Source organism: Branchiostoma belcheri, unplaced genomic scaffold (genome assembly GCF_001625305.1).
Source record: "Branchiostoma belcheri isolate BF01 breed outbred unplaced genomic scaffold, Haploidv18h27 scaffold219, whole genome shotgun sequence".
Taxonomy (NCBI): Eukaryota; Metazoa; Chordata; class Leptocardii; order Amphioxiformes; family Branchiostomatidae; genus Branchiostoma; species Branchiostoma belcheri.
The window spans coordinates 105744-123598 of record NW_017803702.1 but is presented as its reverse complement, the minus strand read 5'-3'; the positions used below and the strand labels follow the sequence as shown (position 1 = coordinate 123598).

General features: G+C 39.5%; 1 protein-coding gene across 2 annotated transcripts; it reads left to right on the top strand.

Moving 5' to 3' along the window:
* Positions 1–967: 967 nt before the first annotated feature.
* LOC109470074 lies at positions 968–16851 on the top strand. Of its 2 annotated transcripts, none has more exons than XM_019768851.1 (2): positions 968–1222; positions 15848–16851. In XM_019768851.1, the coding sequence occupies exons 1-2, from the start codon at positions 1097–1099 to the stop codon at positions 16046–16048; spliced, it is 327 nt and encodes a 108-aa protein (XP_019624410.1). In that variant the 5' UTR covers positions 968–1096; the 3' UTR covers positions 16049–16851. The 2 variants fall into 2 exon arrangements, with proteins under 2 accessions (XP_019624410.1, XP_019624411.1); XM_019768852.1 differs by lacking the exon at positions 15848–16851 and adding an exon at positions 11439–11741 and having other exon boundaries at positions 975–1222.
* The last annotated feature ends 1004 nt before the right edge of the window (positions 16852–17855 follow it).

Sequence of the window (17855 nt, the reverse complement as noted above, 5' to 3'; positions counted from 1 at the left end):
AGCAACATCAGTACGTAAAAACAAAAACAGTAGAAATGACTGCCATTTCTCTTAACCTCGTTAATAAAGTCAATATTAATCAGCAAAATCCAACTATTTGTTCACAGGAATATGTGCGGCGAAAATTCATATTCTTATCGATCCTAGGAATTTTAGGTTTGTCGTTGACCCCGACCTTTTTCTTCATAGTTTTGACAACATTTACTTCAATCCTCTTTCAGAGAAACACTTTCTTTTTCAAATAGACCACTTGTCTCATGGAAAGGCCAATCCGACATTCACTACGATCCTCTCTCACAGAAACACTTTATTTTTCAAATATACCACTTGTCTCATGGAAAGGCCAATCCGACATTCACTACGATCCTCTCTCACAGAAACACTTTCTTTTTCAAATATACCACTTGTCTCATGGAAAGGCCAATCCGACATTCACTACGATCCTCTCTCACAGAAACACTTTCTTTTTCAAATAGACCTCTTCTCTCATGGAAAGGCCAATCGGATACGGAAAGATATCCTTACAACTACAGTCATTGCTTAGGTCGGCACAAGACATTTCATTGTTAATGTGTAATGTACATGTAGCCGTTAACTGCCACATGCCTGTGAAGCAGGTGTCTGATACACCTACGCCTGCCATACAGCTGTGCATGTAAAAGTATAGTAGGCGTGTGCTGTACTATAGTAGTCACGCGAGCATTATCGTGACCACAGAATCGGTTTAGCCCCCCTCCCCACCCCCATGGATCAATTTCTAAACTTTGTACATAAAGTTTGCCCACCAGTTTTAGCTACTCTTGGCCACGCCTTTTTTGCACACGGCTCCTGACAATCGATGCCATCTCTCTCGCTACTTTGGTGATGACCAATAAGAATCGATAATAGTACTTCGTAGTCCGTGCGTATATGTAAATTACTTCCCAAGACGGAGACTGTGTGAGAGAGCATCCGCCCACGACTTCATCACCAGGACATATAAAACCAGCCAGGACCGGTCCGGAGCTCAACCCAGACCCCGCGAATCAGCCGTGAGCGAACATCCTGCTAACGTCTGTCTCATCCTCGACCAGAAGTTTCCCTCCGTCCGTACGGCATGGCAAGACTCCTGTTCCTCTTCGGTCTCCTGTTGGTGGCTCTGGCGGCGATCGAGCCGACTTCGTCCGAAGACATCAGCGATGACAGCCGAGAGTTGGAGGACATAGAACAAGACCTAGAACAGGTACAGTCACCTATGTTTTATTTTTAATTTCAATCCAGAAAATCCTTGTCTCTAGAACTGATTTAAACGAAGCGGTTACTTAAGCAACTGAATAGATGTTAAAAACCCACCCGGTTGCTTCAGTAACTGTTGCTTTGGTCTTTTATTACCAGAATGTCTAACCTTCATTGACATGTGTCTCTGACCTTTTTAGTTTTTGTCATCTCAGCTTGAACTACGGCATTGTGCGAAGCGGCGCTCTTGTTTAGACATGTGCAGCTGGCAACAGGTTACTGTAGACTCTGCTTCAAACGAAAAGTTGACGTGTTACCAGTTATCTACCACTGATTACTGAAAAACTGGCGCTGGCACAGCAAAGCGAGTACAGCTTTTCTCCTGACGTACTGAACTCACTTCCCGCTGTTTTTATTCCCACGCCACGGTGTCTTGAAAGGGACAATTTTGTTTGAAGCTACAGTACTTAGTAAATCAGCCGGAGGGCCACCGCTTGAACGTAAGGAAACTAATCAGGCAAAAAGCATCAAAATTGATGCAAAGCTTGACAACCAGGCAACGCGCAGTCTTGCTAATGATTGACGAAGATACCCCAGTAGGTGGCCAATGTAAGGGCTGGGAAATAAAATCGCTACATTTTTGGTTACAGTCGTTAAGAAATTACGGGTTCTTGAGTAGAGACTGTCGTTTTTTTAGCATTCTGGCTGAACTGATGCGGCAAATACCTTTTGACAATATGAAATCGACATTTTTCAAGACCAGGGCTGTCTTGATAAGACAAATATGTCACCTGGTTTAGTACTAAAGAAAATGGATGAAAAACACTTCGATGGTTAGAAATTCAGCTGTGGGGTAAAAATGACCTCCCGTCGAATCTAAAAGAAGCTAATGCTTTTGCTATGATAGCAACCTGAAAAACAGCGTTTTTACTGGAAATAACAAAAGGTCCATGCCTTGAATTTAAACTGGGCCGTGTGTATCGTAGCAGTAGCGTTTTCGGCTCAGGACCAAGAGGTGCCGGGTTCGAATCCCACCTATGTCACCGATGTTGTGCCCTTGGGAAAGGCACTTTACACGACTTTCCTCACTTTGCTCCGGTGAAAATGAGTACCTTGCTTCGGTTAGGGACGTCGCTCGGATAGGTGGTAAATGGAGGCCCGGTGTTTGAGGAGACGCACACCCCACGCATGTGGAAGAACCCACCGCACTTATTGAAAAGAATAGTGGACCCTCCTGGTTCAAACCTTATAGTCCAGTCTTACACAGCTTGTACTTACATTGTACAAAACTGGTGTGTTACGCCTAAAGGCGATTTACAGGTTATGCGTAACAAACAAAAACGACAACAGCTCTCCAGAAAGAAATAATTCTAAAGGAAACATTTACGACGAAGAAAATGACATTGTCGTGTTAGGGTGTATCTCAAGATGTTTGCCGTAACTCAACATCGCCTTGTGCCACGGAAAAAAAGACCAAATATAACAGCTTTTCTTCTGCAACCGCCGTTCTAAAATCTGAATCTTAAATGAAATCGGTATCTTTCTCTTAGCTCTCCAATACATTAAGACTAAATGCTCTATGGACATAACATGAAACATTTTAAAATCAGTTTTAGGGCAACTTTTGAACAAATTTGCGAAGTAAAAAATCTGACGAAGGATGTTTAATTGCACCTTCTGACTTTTGCGAAGCTGCAAACGACAATGTATCGGATGTTTGAACAGTTTTAGCACGACTGTTGAACACATTGGCGATTTAAACATTTGAAACGGGTCTTTTCGGTGAACTCGTACCGTCTACAAAGGCTTTTGCGGAGCCAAAGGCTCTGTTTCAGAATACAGTTAACATTTTCCTCAGTCGCTTATTACTAATCACTGCAAATCTAGCACCGGCATAGCAAAGCGAGCAACCCTTTCTAACAGGTGGAAGTAACTAATAGCCTACTGCTTTCTTGTTGCTTCCTCAAAGAGAGAATTTTGTTTAGATTTAACGCCCGTAAGCTGTAAAACGCAAGATTTGGCTGATAAATCTTCAAACTAAAAAGTGGAGTCGTGTGGCGCAGCGGCAGCGTGCTCGACTCGGAACCAAGAGTTCCCTGGTTCAAGTCCTGCCATGCCACCGATCCTGTGCCTTCTGGAAAGGCACTTGACACTTAACACGACTTTTCTTATTTCACGCAGGTAAAAATTAGTATTCTGTTGCCCTCTGTGTTAGTGGCGGCATAAAAATAAGATTAAGAAAAGCTTGAGTGTGCCGTCACCACGTCGATAACATGATAACATGTTGAAATAAAGAAAACATTTGAGTGCGTACATCTTTCTATAAGCAACGATGAAGTACCACTAGCTATTCCCGAAAAGAGGGAAAAAATCGTTGCTACACTTCCACGTCTCTCATGGCATCTACAAAAAAAAATCAAGAGACGATTCAATGTCCGTGCATTACTTCCTCTTTTTTTTATATTCCAACATGTACTCACAAGACGTGGTGACGGCACACTCATCTTTTTTCACCTTACATTAATGCCACCACCACCACAGGGGACAACACAATACTCATTTCCACCTGAGCGAAGTGAGGAAAGTCGTGTAAAGTGCCTTTCTCGCTAGATCGGTGGCATGCCAGGACTCGAACCCGGGCACTCTGCCGCTACGCCACACGACCCCACCTCCTTTTAATTCAAATTTTCAAAATCCCGGGCCCTGTTCCTTAACTTTCACTAAATATGCCTAAGTGCTTATGCCAGTACCTGGCCCGTTGCTTCCTCCATGAGAGGTCTCCAAGATTTATTACGGTCCCTGGCACTTCCCTTGGCATTAGTCGGAATTTTTTCTCTATTAGACTAAATACGACATTGACAAAAATCATCCAAACATAATACTTTACCATAGATGTTATACTATCATTAAGAACTGAGAAAGCAAATCGGTTCTAGGCTATTCTAACGCAATCTGAGGCCACAGCATGTAATTTTTATGGATAACATCAATTTTCGCCTGATTTTGGAAAAAAAACAACAGAAATTTTGTTGCCCTCCTACAGTGCTCAACATGCCGAAAATGGCAAAAAATGTCTCTTACCATGCTGGTACGTGGATGGAAGATAAATATGAAGAGAGGAAACAAGAAAAAGCTTTGATTTAATGTTTTGCTTTTTTACTCTGATGCAGTGATATGTCATGCTGACTGTGTATATGTGATATCCCCACTGAATCAAAACCAAAATGTAGGAACCTTGTTTTTTCGGCACGCCTTGTTTTTTTTTCGCCCGCTCGCATTAAATTCGGAGTATACGGAAGATGTCACCCATAAAATTTACTTGCTCTGGCCTAACTAAAGCTAAGAAGATTTCCGGAGTTCTATTGGGCTTTCAGCCAATATCAGACAACTTAGATATGTACCATAACGGTGCTGGCGATGCGCCAAACCTCTGACAAGCTCCTGTGTATGTATGCCATCAAGAGCTTACCACTCCTGCATAGATTCTTCCCCCATTAAGTCCTGAGAAATGTTTCAACTGTTGGTTTATGATTATTCAGCCATAAAACATGATTTCCTCTAACGGTCAGGCAGATTTAGTACAATCAGGAAAGCCCTACTAAACGCTTACTCATGTTTACGGTGGGTATAATATTTGAGTCTGGCTACCATATGCGGCTGTTTGACAACATTCAGCGCAGGTTTAAACCCGCGGCGGCTGGCAACTACATGTCCTTTTGATCCGTTAAACGCAGCGGCAGTCCAAATGTTCCGTTTGGAATCGTTAACCAGAAGAGGCTACTAAAGCCCTGGGGCGTGTTGCGAAGAAGCTATCGCAGATTGCCCAATGAGGGGGTGATATACAATACAATAGCTTTCACGATGTATTCAAAAGTACGTGTTAGAATCGTTACTTTGAATTCGCAGGTTGCTCCAGAGGATTTCTAATCTGTTTTGCATAAAAATAATTTCAGATATGACCATTAGCGCGAGGTTCTAAGCAATTCATGGCACTTGGATGTTTCCAAATTGTATCTCTCCAAAGTTCGGAAGCGCTCGTGTAGAAAGAAAGCTAAGCTCGGGGGATATTGTAGGCGTGTATTAATTAATCTCTACGATTCTGAACCTACTGCTTCAAACAACCCATTAACGAATGGATCTTAAAACAGATATGCAAGTAAAATGAAAACACAATTTCAGAGATGGGGAACTAATTGCGAAGGAGGAAATGATCGACGCACAGCTCACGTAGTATTAAGTAGAAAGATGGAATAGGTAACAAGTAACTGCAGTAACAGATAGTCCAAAGACGCGAAGTGTTGAATTATATAAACTTCGATATCAACTAAATTAAAGGAAACAGCATGATTTATTCCTTTCGTTCTTTATAAGTTGTCGCAAAGCTTGCTGACAAAAGAGTACCAAGGGTCACACCTTTTCAAGTAGCAATTTACTACTAGCAAGTATTTTTTTCGATAGAAACTGCTGGGACCCTTTGGATCTGTTGACTTCTGCCATGCTCAGCAAACAAGCAGTAATGCTTTAATAGCAAACAATCCGTACAAAATAATCCGAAGAAACAACTAACAACAAGTAGAAGTTGATACAGAAGTGGAATAAATAGATACAAACAAACAGAGGAGCATGGCGTGGGTTTCAGGCTTATTAAGCGCGGGAATGAAGAAATTTGACCTTCTGTGATGCGGAAATGGGCTGCGCGAGCTGCGCGCGACGCAGGTCTGTTTACATGAAGTTTTTCCTCGCCGCAGACATCCCGCTGTGTGCCGCGACGCACTTGTGGCACCTTCAGGAGGTGCCACAGAAAAAACGACACAAGGCGCCGCGCGGCGGTGGCGGGCCTGTTTATACGATTGAAAAATGTGTCGTACAGCTTGCGCGCGCGCGCGTCGAACGACGCCCGACACATAAAAACGACGCACGTGTGAATCGGGCCTTAGTGTACGATCTTTATACAATCACAAATTGAAAGCAATCGTGGGGTAGTCGTGCATCTACCGTGCAACCCTCATCCGTATTTTTACAAATCACTGTGTTAGGATCACTGTCGGCGGTCCATTCTCCCACATCTTGCTTGGAAAATTTGACAACCCCAAAATCGTTTTGGACGGATTTGGCTAAACCTTAACCAGTAAGCTTCCTTCGAATGGTCAAGAAGCAATTTTATCTTCTATCCGCCGTTACAGTCAGCGCAGAACATGTTTCCAATGCAGCAAAACACACACAAAAAATATGTTAGATGAGGAATTTGTCTGATATTGACATTAACTGACATTTCTTACCGTATTTTCGTCGTTATTTCGTACTTGAAGCAGCCTCGGAACAATGTACATATATGTGCATGAGGCGTCTCTGTTAAAACCAAGTTACGATACAAAACAAGCAACCGTTCACCGTCAGCGACATCGCATTTTTTCCTCACAAATACCAGCACGCTCTGGGATAGGGTCGATTCAACTTACTACAACCAAGGACATTCTTTATACATCAGTATAATGTCCTTGCTACAACGTAAGGATAACCGGAAAGTTGACTCTTTGGCGGCCCTGAAATTACACTGGATGCCTTTAATACAAAACACCCTGTGGATTTGTCCTGGCATCATGCTGAGTCCGTCCAGCCGGAACGGTTTAATTGGAGCTGCGGATGAGCAAATGCGATGTTCATGAGCCTGTAAGATTAAGAAAACAACGATCTCTCCAGACGTATGGGCTGTTTCATCACTCTGAGTACCGATTTCACAGGCATCAAGTGATTGAACAACACTAAAGTTACCTCGCACAAAGTTATATTACGGTATAGAGAAGGCGTACAGAGCCATTGCAGGACAAACTCATCTTTATAGGATGAAACGTTGGATTTCCCCCGACAATAAATGTTATGTAGAGAAGACATCTAAGTGTTGTCTAAGCAGACATAACTCACACTTTACATGGGCTTAATAAAATCATTCGTATTTACCAAGAATGACATGATGAATATATGCATTTTTAAAACCTAGGATAGCCATTTATTTTCATTTTCAGAAGGGCGCAAAGTAACATTTACATAAAAAGCAAATACATTTTTTGGTTCCGTGTTTCTTTTTCCTTTTTTCAGTGTCTTTCTTTAGCAAACGTTCTATGCCGTTCATATAATTATGTCTATAACATTAAATAACAGGGCGCTTTAAATCACATATCCTTCCATGGCATGGTTTGATTGGCCTAAGATGACAAGAAAAGTACTACTTTGGAATGGATGAAAGCATATTTTACACAACCTTGCAGAAAGAGGTTACCATGGTCAGTTGAATGTGGCAGTTATTAATAGCTTCATGCTAAATAATGTGAGACATTTTATCTAAATGCTAAGTACAATTCAATTGCGGTCAACTAGGTTATGACTCTATGTGTAAAAATCGATAAGGTCACATAAATGAAAATCAAATGAGCATTGCTTGGGACAAGGCCAAACGCTGGACGGTCTGGAAACCTAGCGATAACTTAAAAAAGTTTTCTTCACAGGAAACACATTTTAAGATTGGAAGGAAAATCTTTTTTGATATTTTTAAAAATATTCCAACATGTAATCAGAAGACGCGGTGACGGCACACTCAAGTTGTTTCAACTTACATTAATGCCGCCACCAACACACGGGACAATACAATTCTCATTTGCACCTGAGCGAAGTCAGGGAAGTCGTGTTAAGTGCCTTTTCCAAGGACACAAGATCGGTGGAATGTCAGGACTCGAACCCGGGACCTCTTGGTTCCAAGTCGAGTACGCTACACGACCCAACACAAAAAATTGCAAAATTCAGTTCTTTTAAACGTTTTCAAAGCCACCTAATCTCTTTTATTCCATGTTCAAACTTGGGTTTATAAGGAAAGCCACAATCGTTTCGCCACGAACACTTCTTTTATATTTACAGTCACATGGATGACGCCGCAAAATCAAGAACAGAACTACTTCAGCAGTGATATATACTAGTTTACGGTCGCATATAATCTCAATTGATTTTTGGACGTAGTGTCCCGGCGTCTTGGCCACTATGTAACACATGAGGGCCAAATAACAAAACCACAATATCCGTACAAATCTTGATTAATTTTTGGACAAGGTTTCCCGGCGTCTTGGCCACTATGTAACACATGAAGGCAAACCACCGTAGCCTTACCCTGACGATGTCAAGAGCTTTAGGGCCAATGAATTACTTGAACCGTGTAATAAGACGGCCTACGTCCAAATTACACGGCCTACATTTATGCAATAAGGTGGCCTAATAAGCACAGAGGGACAGATAAAGATAACACCCACATACCTTGGTGCCAACCTTAATTCCCAAAGGATACCATAAATTAGTAGCAAATAATAACGCAAATTACAAAGAAAGCATCCTGTTCATCATAGGGGCATTGCTCTCATTATCATTAACAGTTTTCCTCATTGGATCCAAGTTAGCGTTTATTTCAGTGATATGTGATTCAATCTACCGGTTCTTCTATAAAAATCACAATCCTAAGCATTAGGGATGTATAAAATACAAAGTATAAAAGTTGGTGCACACAGATGCTTTGTGGACTACAGCGACTGAATTGAGAATAGCTAGCTAGTTCTTATTAGCCGGATCTTATTACAGTCCGCCTCAACGGACACCATTTTCTTAATGGTGAGTGGGCGGTCTATTGATCTCGGCCATTAATACAAGCCTTCATCAGTGCCAATTACTTTAATTTTTACACGCCAGTGGTCGCCGCGAGTGATGTACGCCGGAAAAAGTCTCATATAAATGGTGGAAGAAAAGTACGCGTTAGATGAGTGAAACTTTGCGTTCAGCAGTTGTATCAATGGCTTTATACTTTTCTTTTGGGTCGATCACATAGAATTCAAAAGCTTTATCGTAATCTTTTTTCATGTGCTGTGTAACCGCCATTCGGCGCATACGAAAGACACAAGCTTTCCAGACGATGAATATCACGGATATGTATAGTAACGACCTGTTGAACCTAAATCGTTCATGTCTATATCTAACTCTAACGAATAAGCTTATTGCATATATATTGAAATGCATTATTTTAGCATACCTTAAACCATGCGTAAAGGCTCAGTCAATCTATGCTTAAAACAGGATTGCAGGCAGTGTATCAATTTTTTCTGATAATGTACTTTACTCTATGTTCACGGTAGCAAAAGTTCAGAAAAATGGACATGTTTACGGAACTATATATTCAAAATGGTAACAGGTGCAGTAAAAAGAAAGTCCGGAAATTATTTGTTAGCTGTAATGAAAAAGGGAAAAGTAATCTCTTAAACACGGTTCAAATTATTCATATTTCATCAGTTAATTCTTACCTACTTGTTGCGAAACGTAACAGGTAAGGCATTTCGGCATCTGTATATTCTGTAATCTACTTGTATTCACATCACGCGGTTCTAGTATGCAGCAAAGCTGTTTAAAACTCCCCATTACTCAGAGGACATTAGGAAATCGCACACAAGAAAGCAATCAGGCACTCTTTGTGACCAGATGATGAGTACGCTGTCATGCCGCTGATCGCTGTTCCTCGTACAGTTTTTTCTGTATGTCATTGAAATCATTAAGATGTACCGTTACGGTATTAAATGCTTGATTATTATAATGGAATTACGAACGAAAAAGCAACCAGGCTCTTTGTGACTAGACGATAGGTGCGCTGCCGTTGCCGAAGCGCGCTGTTGCTTGTACCGTGTTAACGGTTTGTTATTTCATAAAAAAATTATGGATGGGAAGTTGCGTATTGATTTGCTTGTTTTTTTTCATGGAAATCATGGACGAGAAAGCAATAACATTAAACGTCTCCATGTGACCAAACGATGAGTATGCTGGCGTTGCGGCGGCGCGCTGTTGTTCGTACCGCATTAATAATACCGTTTGTTGTTTCATGAAAATCATGGACGAAAATTTTCGTACTAATTGCATGTTTTTTTTTTCATGGACAAGAAAGTAATAAGTTAATCATTCACTTCGTGACTAGACGATGAGTATGCTGGCATTGCCGTGGAGCGCTGTTGTTTGTACCGCATTAATTGTTTGGTTTTTCATGGAAATCATGGACGGGATGTACCTGTATTAGGTGCTTGTTGCATCATGGAAATCATGGACAGAATGCTCCGCATTAAATGATTATTGTTCCATGGAAATCATGGACGCGAAAGCAACCAGGCACTCTTGGTGACAGGACGATGAGTACGCTGGCATTGCCGCGGACGCTGTTGTTTGTACCGCATTAATTGTTACATTTGTAGTTGTCTCAGGGAAATTATGGTCGGAATGTACCGATATTATATGCTATGCTTGTTGTATCATGAAAATCACAGACAAAATATTCCGTGTTAAAGCCTTATTGTACCATGGAAATCATGGACAAGAAAGCAATCAAGAGCTGTTTTTGACCTGCCGATGAGCACGTTACCGTTGCCGCAGCGCGCCGTTATTTGTACCGTATTCAGTGCTTGTTGTTCCGTTTCACAGTGGTGCATGTGCAGGTGCATGTGACGTGAATGGGTCGGTGGTCGTGTAAAGTGAAATCACTAAACAGTGTTTAGTCTCTTTACTGAAATGCGAAAATAATCAAAAGCTTTGTTTCAGGCACCATCGGTAGGAGAAGTATGGTTATTGCTGCACATATATTTATGCATGTTACGTTTTACTCTTTACGTTATTGTCTTATCAATTCCAAATGGATTATGATTGTTAAAAATATTACTTCTGTTTTGGAATGGCAATGATATTTCATTTGATTCAGAGTGCTTGCGATGCGGTTTGGTTTGTTAGAATATTTGAGCAATATGGAAACTGAAGATTAAGCTGGACTTCTTTTGTCTGAAAAAGGTCTGATCACACAAAAAAAATAAGTAAAAAAGATATGTAAAATTATCATGAATGCACAATGCATACATGTTTTTTCAATCAGACCTTTCTTTTGATCGGATAGTTTTCCTCCGACTCTGGATCTATACCACCAGTTGCATGTGTTACTTTCCTTCAAATTTGTAAGTTGCATAAACCACTGACATGGTCTTCCAACAAAAATCAATTATCATCAGACATTTGAAATGCCTTACGAAAGCGACTTAAGTATTATGCAAAAGCAGACACAGAAGACCAGCTTGAATCGGCATGTTGTATGAAGCATATACAGCTTGCATGTGCATGGTGTTTGCATGGTTAAGCTTGCAATGTTGCATGTTATATTTTTATAACAGCCCTATGAAGAGGCTGACGACCCGCTTACCAGGTGGTACATGATGAAGCTCCTGGCCCTGAAGCATGCCACCGCCGACCCCGCAAGCATGCTCGAGAAGAGAAGAAGCAAGTCAGGCAAGAAGCTCCGCCATATCAAATGCATGTACTGGAAGGGGCACCACTGCATGTTCTAAAGGCGGAACCAACAACATCCAACAACTGTCTTTGCGCTGGGATGTCACTTCAGACACTTCTTCTTTTCTTTAAAATCACGCACGTTTCTTTATATGTAGAAAGACAAAAGTATGATTTTCTGTGAGAAATCATAATAAAAAGGGCGGATGTAGAAGGTTTAGTAAATCTGCCCTTTCTGTTCCGTGTTATTTTGGTGACAAACAAACGATTATGATAAATGCAATATTAAATAAATTCAATAAAGTTTGGAATAAAAGATTTGGAAGTAAATAGAAATCAAAGAAAGCTCCAGCATTTAGCCCGTTTATGAAGACCATATATATATATATATATCGACTTGTAAGACAAGAAATCTGGAGAAAAGTTTCTCATTTTTCAAGTAACTGTTGTACGTAGAATAATACTTTATTTTTGGACTATCTGTGCCTTGAAATTCTACACAAAAGAAACAGGCACTATCAGAAATGAGGCCTTCTTTCAAGTACACCTATGGGGGTCTATCTCTAGATTTCATAAGAATATGAGCATTTTCTTTTGGTAAAAATACTTTTAGGCTAGAAACTCCCTCGGGCAGTAATTTGTATCCGATATTTCTAGCCTCCATTAGTATTCATTATTGTTTGTTATATTGCATGTGTGCGTGCTTCAAAGAAGGACAATAAACCATATTGCAATTGAATGGCCCTTTTCGCTCATGTCTTTTTTTAATTCTTTATCATTTATTCAAATAATTTGTTGGTATGCCATATAATTGGTTGTATCCCTTTGTATTTTAAATAATCATTTTAGTTACATTTTCTGAACAGTTACATTGTTTTACATTACAAATTATTCCGAAAGTTATTTATGATTTTGTCCAGGAATATAAGCACTAAATTTTTCTTGAGATCTTTAAAAACAGTACCTGGTAAAATTACGTGGTGCAAACTTAAACAGAAAAAAGTTATTTATCTAAATTCTGTAAGAAGAGTGCGACGTACATTTTTCTTAGTTTTACGGCAGAAAGAATTCATTTGTTCCCATTGTTTCTATATCTAACCTGTTGAACCTATTGTTACCAAAGACGAGTAATTTGCACCGCCTTGATATATATGGCGTCTCCGGTTTTGCAGATAAGAGAATCCAGAACCTTCAGCAGGAAATTATGCAAGAAGTCTAGACACCAAGTCTTTAACGTGCGATTGACTAGGTGGCAATACATTTACATAAAAGCAATGAGCTTCAGACTCTCAATGCCAGAAGCAACAAATTAACGTGAATGATTTAATAATAACCCATAATACTTGAGATATTCAAAGTTGTGCCGCTATGTTACATTTTAGTATTTTATCTGCTTTATACCAATCCCCCTAGCGTTCTTTGAAAAAAAATCATAATAATATTTCAGACCGCCGGAAGGTAGGGAATCTTTAATTTCTCCGCGTCTATCATTTGTTTCTGCTTAGCTTCTGACCATATGCTAAGACCTTACTTCCATTGTCTGATTTCTTGCCATTCTGCCTGTCAATCTTTCCACAACCCATGTTCTGTTAACCTGCTTTTTGGAAAGAAAGCCATTTAAAACAACATTTGTATTTTCTGAAGTAATACACAAATCATGGCAAATGTGCCGTATTTAACCTGGCCAACACTAGTCAGAAACACGATTAGGTTTTGGTCATGCCCTGACACCTTCAAATTGTCCGGCAAATTGTCCTGTCAAGGCTTTTTAGGGTTAAGTGGAGGAATGATAAGATTCTCGTGTTTGAAGCCCCACGTTACACATTCTAACCAACCAACACAACCAACCAACTAACCAACCAACCAACCAACCAACCAACAAATATTGGCTGAAGATCAGAGGCAGCCTGGCCAGAGTTAGCCCACGCATGTCTCTGTACATGAATCGAATTTTAGTCAAATGTGAGTCAAATTTAACCACTGCCAGCAAGATCCAACCACTACTGACCTCTTCTCAACATCTAGTCAACTAGTCCCGAAAACATAGTAAAGCCATTGAAATGTTGTAAACATTTTAAAACATTTGGCTGGTGTAGCCGAACAGAAGCCGGCCTCACAGAACACCTGAGCCAACCAGAGCCAATTGCAAGTTTCTCCTAACCATGGTCCGGGGAATCTCGACAATGTTCAAAAGGCCATATTCTCCACAGGGTCTTGAATTAAACGAAGTTGTGTTGCCCAGATGACTCCAATAAACACACACAGATCCTATCAGTACCAGAAAAACGATGTTTTGCCTCGTTCTTCCCCCTCTAAAGGAAAGTAAATTTAATGGAAATCAGCACTTAGACTCACACCTTTTTGTTTGGGAAAAGATTAACAATGATCAGGATTTCACTTCGCAGAAATTACAGCTTAAGAGGAAATGGAATTTTAATAAATAAAGTCCCCTTGACCAAATAAGGGGCAAATCTTAAAACCCATTTCTTCTGCTAATAGCGGTGACGGGATCGATGACAAAGTGTAATTGAGCAGGGCAGGCTTTGGGAGAGCTGATGTGTAAAACTAATTAATTAGCTTTTGATAGGATTGCGTAATGAGGAGTCATTTAGCCCACGGGACTAGTCACATGAAATAGCTATGGACAACGAAATTCCACTCTTGTGTTTCCAGTAACAGTGTGTCTGAACACATTTGCTGAACCCTGTGTTAAAGAAATAGACCTTAAATCAAAATGGAAGGCGAACATATTGAAGTGATTATGGCTTATATGTAAATATGTCTACAGTTTAACACAAGTGGTTTTTGATATGCTCTTCAAACAAATGGTTTGAGGACTATTACTGAGACTATAGTAGAAAGTGCATTAGGTCTAATATCTGGGTCACTTAGTACTTTAAGTAGCACTTATTTAGGAACGTTTAATGCTATGCTTTTGATATCCGGTGTTGTTAAAGAATTAGAGTCAGTAGGCAGGGTTTGACACTTGTTTTAGACTTTAACTCAAGTAATCTAAGAAGTAATGTTTAACCATGTAAAACTGCAGGCTTGTCGGTATTGGTGCAAATGCATTCAAAAATCTACATGCTGCTGCTGGGTGCCATTTATTAGAATTGACCCAAAAAGCAAGAAATCTTCTTTTAAATGATTTACAATTCATCTTTAAAACGATATTTTTTAAAAAATCCAAAGTACCAATTAAAGTGAATTATACTTTTTCATGGTCACCACTATAAGAGGAAACAAACTTTAAATCAGATTATTATTTTACAAAAACAACTTGTGTCTTGTATTGTGATGCACGTTTGAATTATATTCTTGTAAGCTAAGTCTTGATGATGAAAACCTGCTCTATAGACTACGAAACAAGGGCGAAGAAATTAAGCAACGACTACAACAACGACAATTTCATTATGCTATGCATGTTTCAGAGGGGCAGAATAAATAAAGGTTTAAGGTAGGGGAGCTGTCTGATTTCCCAAACCTGAGTTCAAAGTAAGTCATTTCTATGGTTAAATGTTACACCAAATATTGTGAACGTTTCTGTATTTGGTGGTCGTCTTTCCTCTGGTTGGACATTGGTGATGGTACTCTTGTGACGTAATAGATTAGACGTTTTGGGGGTCCTGTGTAGTCCAATTGTGCAGTGCTGTGCTGTTGTTGTACAGTGCTAGGCTGTGATTCTGTGTCTTATAAGGTTCTTTTCAGTAATATTCATGTCACACTTAAAACTGCCATTATGTGATTGTAAATGTGGTACTCTGATACCATTTACTAATCGGGATGCGGTATTTCTAATGTAATATTTCTTTGACAATGTTCAGCATTGTAGCTCTAATTGTGTGGTGGTGTTCTATTTTGGTACGACTCTACATTGTGAGTCTAGAGTATTCTTTATGTCACACAAGTACCGTATTGTTACTTCATATGTATTCTGGTATTCTTTAATTAATGATTGATAGTAATCAAGCAAACAATCAAATTTATCAGAAATACCTGAAATGCACATTTGCCTGTTGCTAATCGTCTAGTAATTGACCATCTCATGATTGTAAGCCTAGAAAAATATCTAATCCAAAAACTTGCCCATTCTTGCTTTTTTAACATCAAAGTGTAGTTAGAAGACTAATATCTAAAACTGGTAGTGATAGTCTCATAATGTTTTGTATATTTGTATATACAAGCCATTCTTTTGCTGTGACTTTGTAGGTATGAAAGTACAAAGAAAGTCTTCATTCATTCACTTATTTATTCATTCAATTGGTTATTTTAACATCGTTCCCTTCTCTACCAGACTGAATTCCAGGTGACTCTTCTGAAGAAGCAGCTGCTGAGGAAGTTGGTGGAGGCTTACGCCAAGGGCCAGGACCTGTCCCCGCAGGAGCAGCGGCAACTGGAGCTCCTCCCGCCGAGCGACAAGCGGGGGATGATCAGGAGAGCCAAGGGCTGTGCCAGGTTCTACTGGAAGATGCCGGCAACGGCCATGAGCTGCTGAACTACCGCCGGAACCTACCGCGACATCGCCGAGAGTTCATGAGTACTAAAGGACTTACGCATAACTACTACGCTTCCATCAAAACAGTATTTTTGCTTGCGGAAGGAAATCTATTGAAGAGGATATGACTGAATTTGACTGTTTCAACAATGAACCAGCACAGTGCGACCATACATTCTAGCTCCTTATTAGACCAGGATAGACATAGGCATAGAACTGCACGAAATCATATCTTATAGCATGTCTTAAAGCATGCGTAAAGGGTTAAAGAACCCTTTAAGCGTGCTTTAAAGCATACGTAAAGAATTGATTTTAGCAGTCCAGTATACAAATCTCATTCTAGTCAATTGTACACGTTAACATTACGAGGATTCATAGAAAAATAATAATCAAAACAACATCTTCTGTAGATGCAATGCAATGATTGATTTACATGAATGACCAACAACGAGATTAAATTAGATATTTCATGATAACGATATAATATGTAAACGAATATTTATCGCAGTATCTGTGTACAAACGATACAACGAACATTCCAATTAATACAGAACTTCGTCTACAGTCTAATTCTAGTCTAAATGTGGTTGCGAAACACCCTTATCACTATTGTCTTCCAGTCCAGTGCACAATTGCAAACCTGTCTTCCAGTGTATCATTGCAAAGCTTTTAAGATGAAAAAAAGGTCGACAATGTTCGTGAAAAAGCTAGACTTCAGCTTGTTATGTATAAGCATATATAATCAAGATGTTAAAAGCGCTATATTTAAGATTGCAGGTATGAGTCTGGTAGTATAGCAACATGAAAAAAACAGATACAAACACCAAACGTGTAAGAGGTCTGCAGTCTGCTGTTAAATATCTTCCTTTGGCGTCCAGTCATATAAAATGCGAAGACAAGATTTCAAGTCGTTACGAAGTCAAGACGTAAACTAACAACAAAGTTACTTCAGCAACTCAAGTACTTAGATAAGTCTTTTAAACAAGCTGAAGTAACGTTTATGACTCTGTCCACCAAAGTAAGGTTCATGAATAATAAACTGTTGTAGATGAAGGCACAGCGTTTGTATTTGTTTCTTATCTAATTAATACATGTATGCAGCAACTCATTAGAAATGATAGACTTCTAGTATATAATCTTTAATTATTGGAAAGTTAAAATAACATAGAACATAGAGTATTACCAGTATCATTGCCTTTATGTCCTAATTCTGACGTTTGATCACAACATTATTTAACATAATGTTATATGCGATTTGAGAAATTGTAGCCTAAATTGCGGTAGTAGATATGCTCAATGGTAACCTTCCTAACCGTAGTGGTATATAAAATATAACGATTGTACACTTTGATACAGTATAGAGTGGCCGCTATCGAAGTGAAATAGAGTTATAATATCAGCTTGAAGGTTTTTGGCAAGTGTTTACCCACAAATTCTACATTTTGAATGAAAACTGAATGTCCTTTTCGTAAAATTTCCACTTTGCTCAAAATACTTTTGGACTTATATATTTATGCAAATAGTTTTGTTTGCGTGCTGTCATCTTGTAGCTTAAACCCTAAGTGTAACTTTACATATGATTGTCACAACAGATGCCCCCCTCCCCACACACCTTATGGAGTCAAATCTACCAGGCAAGAACTCTTTCATTTCTCACAAATTCAACCTCACATTGGCAGAGAAAGGCACAAATGCCTCTTCCTTAGATTGCATGAGTTTGTCACAATAATATTGTTCCACATAGCCACTTACATAAAGACTTCAAATTGCAATACAATACACTCAAGAAAACTACCAATCTCTTAAT

Bases quoted from the DNA above. Each gene is read 5' to 3' on its own strand.
- LOC109470074 (XM_019768851.1), top strand. From the start codon at position 1,097: ATGGCAAGACTCCTGTTCCTCTTCGGTCTCCTGTTGGTGGCTCTGGCG. The intron at 1,223-15,847 runs GTACAGTCACCT...CTTCTCTACCAG, and splicing joins TAGAACAAGACCTAGAACAG to ACTGAATTCCAGGTGACTCT.